This window comes from Talpa occidentalis, unplaced genomic scaffold, assembly GCF_014898055.3.
Source record: "Talpa occidentalis isolate TD23 unplaced genomic scaffold, MPIMG_talOcc4v2.1 talOcc4.2529, whole genome shotgun sequence".
Taxonomy (NCBI): Eukaryota; Metazoa; Chordata; class Mammalia; order Eulipotyphla; family Talpidae; genus Talpa; species Talpa occidentalis.
The window spans coordinates 1-10754 of record NW_023602662.1 but is presented as its reverse complement, the minus strand read 5'-3'; the positions used below and the strand labels follow the sequence as shown (position 1 = coordinate 10754).

General features: G+C 37.7%; 1 protein-coding gene across 1 annotated transcript; it reads right to left on the bottom strand.

Moving 5' to 3' along the window:
- Window positions 1–533: 533 nt before the first annotated feature.
- On the bottom strand, window positions 534–10733 carry LOC119253974 (lipase member N-like; the record flags this gene model as incomplete). Its single annotated transcript, XM_037521195.2, is given in 8 exon segments — window positions 534–1015; window positions 4966–5037; window positions 5564–5635; window positions 7108–7214; window positions 7217–7253; window positions 8942–9078; window positions 10618–10666; window positions 10668–10733. Coding segments are annotated over 8 exon segments (774 nt in total), but the record flags the coding sequence as incomplete, so codon positions are not given.
- Window positions 10734–10754: the final 21 nt, after the last annotated feature.

Below are 10754 nucleotides of genomic sequence, written 5' to 3'. Positions count from 1 at the left end.
TAGAACAAGATAAAAAGAAATTATTTCTTATGTGTAATAACCTAAAACTAAAACTGTTGCCTAGTGCCAATGTCCAATACTGTTCTCACAAAGTTTTAATAATTGAGCCTTTTATCAGAGATAGTGGCCTAAAGTAAAAACTTTTAATAATTAGTAATTTAGCTTATCTTAATCATCCTTAATTTTATATTTTTCTTTTTGATTTGGAACACAATACTTAAGTTAGTTTTCCATTCTGCTGTTTTATTTCTAGTTTGATGTGGGCCAGGACTTATTTTATGTTTTATTTATAGATGATCAAAATGACTATTGCTCTCATTGTGATTTCAAATAAGCCACAAGATCACAGGCACCCAAAATATATTCCCAGATGACTGCATTTATAAGGTCTTTTTGCTAGACTAGCACTCCTATGTTAATGTTCTAACTTTTGACTAAGAGAGTGGGAAGCAGGTATTGTTTGCATGAAGCCACTAATAAGCTTAAAATGAGAAAGGGAAAAAATCCTCTTTTAACTATTTTCCTAACAGTACTGTTAGCAGAGAATAGTTTGCTAGATCATCCTGGATGAAAAAAGAGACTCTGGCACTGACAGATGGAAGGAGTCTAGGATTTCAGAAGTGGGCATTTCTTAGAGAAAGAGCAGCACAATTGCAATAATTCCTAGTTGGCATGCTGTGATAAAGAAGCAATAATAAGTGGAGGATGCAGACCTTGATATTTTCCTGAAACCTCTTATCAGCTTGGAAGCAACTTTTTACTGACAAGTAGATATCTTACATTAGGCATATGCCTTCATCAAATCTATGATTTTACTATACACCCGTTGTGCAGCGTCCAGGCCCCAGATGAAATCAAAATGATTCCACTCTGGCAACAGGTCAAAGTAACGTAGATTTCTGATTTGGGGGAGGACCCTGGCCACATCCCGGAGTGTTACAAGTACATCGTGTCCACCAACCCACACAGCAGTGGGTACTTTCATGGCAGTCAAGTCATACAGTGGGGGTTGGCTCTATGGAAAAGAAAGAAAGGTCATTCGTGAAAGGAAGGTCTTCATAGCAACAACTGAATTCAGAATAAATAGAAACTACTAAATGAGCATCTTCTTTGACCATAGTTCTGTTTGGTACCAAGGAAACAGGGAGAAAATGAGTAATGCTTCCTATTTTCAAGGATTTTGCAAAGAAGGCAGCAAATGAGATAGTTAAGTACTTGTATACAAAGTTGGGTAAGTGAAAACAAAGAAGTTATTTCCAACTGAGGTCTTCACATAAAGAGGGGTCATTTGAAATTAATCCTGTGGGGTGATTGTATTTTAACAGACAGTGATGAGGGCTTCTTAACAAGCAGGAAGAGCACAGATACCATGATCAGGGGGCAAGGTGTCCAGTGTACCCAGAAAACAAGTTATGTGGAGTGATACAGTAGGATATAAAATTGGAGGTAGGCATTCAAGGTATTTAGACATACTTTAGAAGTTTTGGGGACAAGTTAGGGTCATTCCTCAGAAACCCATCTTGGGATGACTGTATGGACATCAGTTTATGGGATGACTTTAAAAAGGAGTAGGTTCAAAGTAGGTGAAGAAAAAAATCTAGACAAACAGTGTGGATGGCTCATAGAGGAAGTAATTGATGCTATAGACATGGCTAAATTCTCTAAGGAGGAAAGGGACTAGTTAGTAAGAATCTAGTGAGAATGATGACAGTTTGAGAGTACTGGAAGCAAAAGAGTAGCCAGTGTAAAGGACAAAAAGAACAACCAAAAAGGGATACAAAAAGTCAGACATCTCTACGTCATGGAAGTCCAGTTTAGGGGAATGAGTTTCAAGGAGTCTATGGTAACTACATAAAACATTCTGAAGGTGGGCCTCCCTGGTGGTGCAGCGGTTGAACTCCGGGCTGTGAAGCTGCCCACAGCCTCTGCAGTGCGGGTTCAATCCCCGGCCGCAGGGCGAGGGTCCCACATGGCACGCAGACCTCTCCTGCCGTGTCCGCTGCTCCCCTCAGCAGTGTACTTCAATCTTTCTATCTGTTCTGTTCCCCGCTCTGGCTCTGGTGAATTCTCTCACCCTCCCGCGCTTCTGACTATACCCAGTGCTTGTATAAATAAATAAATAAATCTTTTTTTTTTTAAATAAGGATTTATGGTGATCCCACCATTTCTTTTTTTTTTTTTTTTTTTAAGATTTATTTATTTATTTATACAAGCATTGGGTACAGTCTGAGGCGCAGGAGGGTAAGAGAATTCACCAGAGCCAGAGCGGAGAGAACAGGCAGAGTGACGAAGTACACTGCTGGGGGGAGCAGCGGGCAGCAGGAGAGGTCTGCGCGCCATGTGGGACTCTTGCCCAGAGGCCGGGGATCGAACTGGCGCTGCAGAGGTTGCGGGCAGCTTCGCAACCCAGAGCTCAACCGCTGCGCCACCAGGGAGGCCAAATAAATAAATCTTTAAAAAAAATATTCTGAAGGTGAAGGTAGGCAATTGTATTTGGCAACTAAAAGTCATAGGTGACTTTAAAGAGAGTGACTGTTTTAAACAAATGAAGAAGAACAAAACTACATTTGCCAGTGTTGGGGAGTAGTGGGAGAGAGGAAGAAGTGGAGCTATTCAGCTCTTTCAAATATTGAAAATTGTTGATAAAACAAAGTCAAGGAATGATCATAGGTTGAAGGAAGGTTTTTGTTTGTTTTTCTTAAGGAGTTCATTTCAGAAAATAAAGTAGTCAAGAGGAAAAGGAGATGAAAAGAGATGGGGTCAAGGGTATAGACCAGACTAAATTGAATATAAAAGGACTTTCATGTTCTGAGAGAGAAAATGAGAATCAAGATGACAGAGATAATTTAAGTAGAAAAAAGTGAAGTTGAGAAATTTCACTCACACTCATGCAACAAGTAAGTATTAAAGGACCAGGAATCTTTCAGGTGAGAAACATTGGCAAGCAAAACAAAGAAATCCCTACCCTCATGGATCTTACATGGTTGAATTGTCTGATTCGCAATAAAATATAGAGTGAGAACAGAGATTATGTTGGAAACTTTAGGAGAGGGCAAATTGCTGAGGCTAGAATGTAATAAAAATTGACTCCAAATGGGGCCTCCCTGGTGGCACAGCGGGTTGAGCGCAGTGCTGGAGAGCTGTCCACAGCCTCTGCAGTGAGGGTTTGATTCCCAGGAGACCCAGGAGAAACCCACATGACGAGGCAGACCTCTCCTGACTCACCCACTGCTCCTCTCAGCAGTGTATTTCAGTCAGTCTGCCTGTTCTGCTCCCCACTCTGTCTCTGGTGAATCCTCTAACCCCCCCACCCCACCACTGCCTGCGCCTATGGCCTGTACCCCAGTTCTTGTATAAAAAAATTAATAAATCTTAAAAAAAAAATTGACTCCAAATGACTTAAAAAACAAAACATGGTAGGCCTGGATCAGCAAATTCTAAGAACTGCTATATATTTTAGTCATCATATTGTGCATTTTAAATATCTGACAATTTTGTCAATTATTCTTCAAAATATTAGAAAAGAGAGCTATAATATTATTATGTGTGAGAGCTCTTTTGTTCCATTTTCTTGTAAATGTAAACAATATAAAAGTATAACCTGTTCATTAAAACCAAGGAAAGAAGGAGGGTGGGTAGGAAAAAGTATATAAATAAGAAAATATGTAAAAATCCAAAATGAGACCCTCATTTACTCCTTCATGTCTGTCCACTCCCCTCCTCCTTTCTTTGGCTTTCTGAAATAACCACTTTACATTTGTTGTTTATTTTTTTCTGAACCTTTTCTAAGCATTTGTAAATATATGTAATCTGAGGAGTAGAATAAAAACTTTGTGGGTAATAGAATATTACCCACTTTTGTGGGTAATATCTTCATTTTGATGTTTTTATATAAATGAACATATTTGTCAAAGCTCATTAAATTGAATACACAAAATTAGTGAATTTTATTGTATGTCAATTATACCTTTATCAAACTGATTTTAAAAATAATACAAATGTACACATTTTAGCTCCTATATTTGTCTTAAAGACTATCAGCAGCATTTCATTAACAATTTAATCTATTCCTGAGAAATTGGCTGATCTGATTAACTGTTTTCATTCTCAGAAACAATTTCATTGATTCACATTTGTATTCATCACCTTAAATTTATCAATCAAGGAGAACAATAGAAGGTTTAATTTAGTGTTCTGAGCAAATACCGAGAAATCCTGTCCCTAACTCTGAGAAAAAAAAAGGTGGCAACATGATTGATAATAGTAGAGGAGTCTACAGATTTGGGTGTGTAAAGTTAGAGGAGAATAGATGTCTTAAAAGTCAAGCCTTCATGGGTAGATAATACTCAACTTTCATAAGAATATTTTTTTTCTGTTGATGCAAAAATGTGAATTCATTTACATTGTCTAAAAATTTTTATATAATGATTTTTATTATCATGCATCTATTGTGGATTATGTTAGAAAGGACTTCAACAACATAGGCTATGTCTTGCTATAACTACAAATTTAAAAATAAGATTAAAGATTAAATAAAGTAATATGATATAGAAAGATTGGGTTAAATTCAACAAAATATTGACACATCTAGTTAACTCTGGGTGGAAGAGTTCATTCTTTTGTTTCTTTTTAAAATTCTTCTTTTAAATTGAAGTATAATTGATATAATTAAGAAACTAAAATGTTGTTTTAGTTTCATGTGTACAACCATAAAATCATTGGATATTTGTATGCATTGTGAAATGATCGTCAAAATAAGCCTATTTACTATTTTTCGTAACGCTCAAATATATGCTTCTTTTGTTTCTGAATTTTCTGCAATGATTACAGAATAAAATTGGGCATTTAAAAAAAAATTGTATCAATGCAAATGGGGTGCACAACTGCCAGGTGGGACTCTTCTCATTTTTTTATTTCTTATAATTTCTCAACACCAACCTTCGGGCATCATACTGAGTGACTCACCTGATTGTAGTGAAGCATGTTCTCGGCTTCACTTCCCCAGTCATAAGCTCTGAATTCATCAGATCGGTAAAGCTAAAACAAATGATTTTAGAAAAAGAGTATTCAGAGTGAGAATCGTGACTGAATAATAGCTAATCTTGGAAAACCACTATACACTGAGAAGAAAATAAGCCTTCTGGTTCAACAGAAGGATTTAAAAAACCTCACTACTACTATGAAAAACAGTTCAAAAGAGAGGGAAGCAGTGGTCTCCCTTGGCTTGGAGGAAAAACTGATAGAAAACAAAGGCTTTTTAGGGGGAAGTCATATCTTACAGATTTTTCTTTCTGTGAAAGCCTCGGCTCCCCTGAGGTTTTCCCAATACACCTCTTGCTTCAACTCACATACTAATTTACAAGTTCTGACTTAAGATGACATTTATTTATGTCTCTTCCTTAGTTTGCACTAGACCTCTTACTTTTTCTTAAAGTTCAGGGAAATAAAAGCATAAAGATGGTGATGAGGACAAAACAGAAGCCAGCTGCAAATCTGTCTAATGTGCCTTTTCACCTATAATGAAAATGAGGATTCCAGTGGTTTCCTATGACCAAGATACAACCTGCTTTATATGCAGAATGTTCTGTATCGATGATCCAGTGGGAGCATGTGACATGTACACATCCATTCGACTCTGCAGGAAAATAAAACATGTTACAATGACGATCACTGTGCAATGGACTCTGCCTTTCAGAGGCAGAGAACTTACACCAAGAAATAAAATGAACAGAGGGGTGTTGAAAATGGAGAGACAGAATCAGATAGACAAGCATGAATTCATGTGAGACACTGGAGGGTGAGTGAGCCTTGGTAACCGGTGGCATGCATTGCTTGAGAGCAAGCCTGCACCTGCTCTGAAGGTGTGGGATGACTTGCTTAATTGGAAGTGGAAGTGACAATAGACACTATATTATGGAGCAAAGCAACCAGGAAGGAGCATGTGTCAGCGGAGGGGTGTGTGCACCTGCACCGTCATGGAGAAGGTCAGCAAACCTGCATTTTAGGCTCTAATTTTGTTAAGTATAAGCTTTGTGACTTAGGGCAAGTGAGTTAGTTAACATTCCTGAATTTCTGTTTTCATCTACTCAATGAACACGCTAAAAATCATACTAACAACTTGCATATGCACTACAGTTCAATTTTATAAGCATTTTACTGACAAAAATATAGAGATATAATAATAATCATAAATCCATGCCTTAAATATAATGAAACTGGCCAAGGAAATTATGAAAAATCTTTACTTTTGAAATAGGCTTTGAACAATGGTAGACTTGTAAAGAACAGGGGTGGTGTCAGCTGGTGGAGAAAAACCTTTGGAATAGCTTCCAGTAACAGTCTCATTGGATACCAACTGGGATGTGGCAGAGATAGCTACTCAACCACAGAAGTCTGCAAATGTAAACTTCTTCTTCCTCTCTTTCCCCTGCCCCTGTCCCTCCCCTTTCTACTCTACCTTTCCCTCCTAGAGGTCTTGCTTTTTCTTCCCTCTCCCTCTCCTTCAATTCAATCCCTGGAAACGAAGAGCTGGTGAAGCAAAATTGCCACTCCACCTAGGAAAGAGATTACATCTCCATTCAAATTTGCCTCATATTTTCTAAGTTAAGTGGTAAATTTTATTTGAGGCCAAAACCACCCAACCAATGAAGAAACACAAGAAAGAGCCTCCCTGGTGGCGCAAGGGGTTAAGCACCGCATTATGAAGCAATCCACAGCCTCTGCAACACGAGTTCAATCCCCGGCCGGCCAAGGAGAAACCCATAGGGTGCAGCAGACCTCTCCTGTCTCTCCTGCTGTTCCCCTCAGCAGTGTATTTCAGTCACTCTGCCTGTTCTGTTCCCCACTTTGTCTCTGGTGAGTCCTCTCAGCCCCCGCATCCCTGGCCTGTACCCCAGCTCTTGTGTGCATAAATAAATAATTTTTTTTTTAAAAAAAGGAAACACAAGAAATAAGTTTAATGTTTATGTGTGCTTCTTTGCTTTTCTAAGATTTTATTTTTAATACTTTGTATCAATTGTAAATTCAAAGTAACTGTGGCAAATGTTAGTTGATTGCAAGCATGCAAAACTGTTTTTGCATCAAATGACCCCAAATCTTTATACATACCATATTCATGTTTTTCTTGTTGGATCCAGCCCATAAGGACATAAATTCACTACATATCACCCAGAGTATCTTATTGTTGCATAATTTGATGGAAGATAATTTGTTGACTTATCTTCTAAAAAGAAACCTTTGGTACCAAATGTACTCTGCAAAAAAAAAAAAAATTATCTTTTCAAGAACCACTTTCAGACTTCTTGATATCCCTTCCTCCCAGGAATAAGGATTATTGAGAAATTTGTATTTGCATTTGTTGCTTTGGTCAATAACCCAAGTCACTGAGGGAAAGAGTCATCTCCATCTAGGGGAGATCCTCAGATATGATTTACAAGGAGACCATAGTAAGGATCCTCTAAATTCACTTCTCCATGGTGAAGTTCCCCTGCATTCTATGTAACTGGAGATTGCCATTTTTTTTATTTCTCATTAATTGGTAAGAAAGGTGGAACAGTTTCCCCTCAAGATCAAATGTTACCTTTATTAGGAAGAAAAAGCTATGCCTATTAACCATGTGCCCAGAGTTAGCCAACTGTTATGCTGGAGAGCAGGGAATGGTGTACTGCAGGTGCCACTGGACAGAAAAAATAGATGATGATGTCATAGAAGGCTGCAAGGCTAAAACTTTTAGTACTTATAAGCATGGTAGGGATCTTTGGTGAGACACCTGGAGTTTCTAGGGTCAGCAGATGTGATGAATGCCAGGAAGGGTCAAAAATGAGAGCAAAGAAGTAGAAAATTTGGCAATCGGGATATGAAAATGCACTAAGCCAGGGATGATATGTGCTCTGCAGACAGAGCAATACAAATGCGAAACTGGTCTATCTAGAGATAGATGTGCCTATATCTAAATTTAATTTAGCTAGTGTATCTACTCAACTCTGCTCAAATGTAGAACATATCCAAAATTAACCAATATAATGCACTTTGAATTCAAACTGTCAACCATACAAAAAGGAAGTTACATCTTTTGAGCTTATAGTCAAAATACAATACAACCATTATTACTCAGTCAATCCTATCGAATCAATCATTGCAAATTCTTCCTTGTGCTAAATAAATGTATTTTTTTCTATTTCTACTACTCCAAGCCAAGCGAGGGCTTACTTTGCTTATGAATTATTGTGATACCCAAACCACAGTAGGTCACAGGGGTCTCCTTGACTTCATTTTGCCCCAAATATATTTTACTCTTGACCACAAATTTAAAGGGTAATTTTGGTAAAATACAGTTTACTGTGGCAGTGACCTTTTTAGAAAAACAAAAGGCAAACAGAAAAAAAATACTTTTAATGAATAAAATCCCAAATCTACAGTTAGTAATCAAAATACTTTCCCTATGTTTGGAAAATAATAAGTATTTGAATAAATAATTGAGTAGTAAATATGCAGGCTGTGGAATATTAACTTTAGTAAATTAGAACACATTTCCACTTGGGAAGGGTTTATTAATCAGTCTTAGCTAACATCAAATTCATAACATATCATTTGAAAAATGTCTTCCACTTGGGCATTGTGAATTCACTGACCTGCTCACTGGAATAAGAAAACTTGTGAGTAAACCTCACAGATATAACATTTAGCTCAGTGAATAATTCTTTATAAATATTCAGTGCTGTTCAAGACTGAGTGGTGTAAATTGCCCGTGGAAACTGTAAACTCTGGTACAAACATGCACCAAATGGACACACAGCCCCTGCATACACTTAAGCACAGAATCTCGCTTCTGGAAATTTCGTCTAAATTTTCTACCTTTAGTTCAGAATATATTTTGAAATAATAAGAACCTGTGATCTAATATGAGATCCTTGGATACATTTTGACAAAAGGAAAAGCCTACCTTGATTATGGAATTTGGAAGTAGAAAAAAACTGGTAAAAATACCCGTGGGATATTTGAATGAGACCACAGGACTCAAGACAAAATTCATTTTGATTCTTTGTGCCAGTTCAGGCATGGTGGAAAAGGCTACAAACCCTGAGAGAATAGGAAACAAGACAATCTTGTAAAAATTGTAAAAACTTAGGCAATGTTTCTACTAACAGAAGTGAAACTTAGCTTTGTCACTTTTATTCTTCTTTTGCAATGATTTTGGGATGGATTGGAAACCCTCTCTACTCTCAATTTTCCATTGTTCTCTTACTCTGGATAATTTAACTGGACTGTGGAAGTGAGGGGTAAGGTGCTGAAGTGACCACTCCTGCTAGGTAAGCTGGGCAAGCTCCTTTGCCAAATATGCTCGCAATGTCACCCCCAACATGGAGATGCCACACTCAGCCATGGAGTTTCCAGAATGAAGAATCAGCTTGTGGGAGGTGAAACAGTTAATTCTTTTGTACTATCTTCCAGTTATTCCATAATAGAATAACTTCCTCGTAGCAGAATGAGATTTCATTGCTCCCAGGACTTCACTTGATATTTACCAACCCTCAAAATCTTCCCTGCTCCTAAATGGAAGGACACTCCTTGTTCCACAGCAGTCTTAGTAAGGACCAGGTGTCTCCATTCACTGTCATCTTCCAGCAATAACACTGTACCCATTTCTATCTTGTAAGGATGAGGCAGAGCCCAGAACCACAAAGGAATAGCAGCTTAGAATATCTGTGCATTTAGGTTCCCAGAGTTGTCTTCTGGGACCCCTCCACTGCGTGTGTGTGTGTGGGTGTGTGTGCGCCGTGCGCGCACATGTGTGCATGGCCATAGCAGAGGCTCCTTGCATGTTCTAAGATTGTAAGCTGCCTACAAACATAAAGTACTGATAAATATATATCTGCTATTGATGGTAAGTGATAATGACATCATTGTAAGAATAATTATTGTCTTCTGAAATTTCATCCAAACCAAAGTATTCACATTTCTAAGAGTATGAGCCTCTTTATCTCTTTTTTTTTGGAGCTAGATTAAGGATTTCTTTCCAAAAGAGTCCAGGAAACTATTAAGAAGTACATTTTCAAAGAATAGGGTTTTAGCCTTCAAAATGCTAAAATTGCATTGCTGTTCTTTAAATATTGAATCACATGCTAAATAAATAAAATCAGTTGATTTATTATAGTAACTTTAGTATTCCAACTCACAAAACATTATTGTATTTTTCAATTTGCTCATATAAAGTATAAGCCCTCCTTCTATAAAAAATGTTTATTTTTTTAAGTATCATGTGGATTTTGAGAAAGATATATGTGAGGCATATATACCATCTCAAGACAGATTTCATGACATTAAGTCTTACTTTTTCAGTTCAGAGGAGATGTAGAAACTTACTCTTTGGAAACACTTCTTTGGTTTTGGGCACAGGTTACTCCTGAGAAATTATATCACCATTATACAAATTGGTGCTGTGAGCGTAGTGGAGGAAAGTGCCCTACTCACGGTCTCTGAAATTCTGGAATTCACAGTTACTCAGGCATCAGAGCTATGGGCCCAGCACAGCACACAGGATTAAGGGTGTTGTTTGGCAGTTAGTCTGTTGCAACTTAAAGGTTAACTCTTGTAAAACTCTGACCCTCGTAAACATACCTATCGTGGTGCCAAGTGAATGTCCAACGAAGTACAACCTCTCCTGACCCAGTTTTACTTACAATGAAGTCTATTATTCCTGGGAGATCATATTTGGCCATTTCATCAAAACTGCAAATTGAAACAGGATATGATAA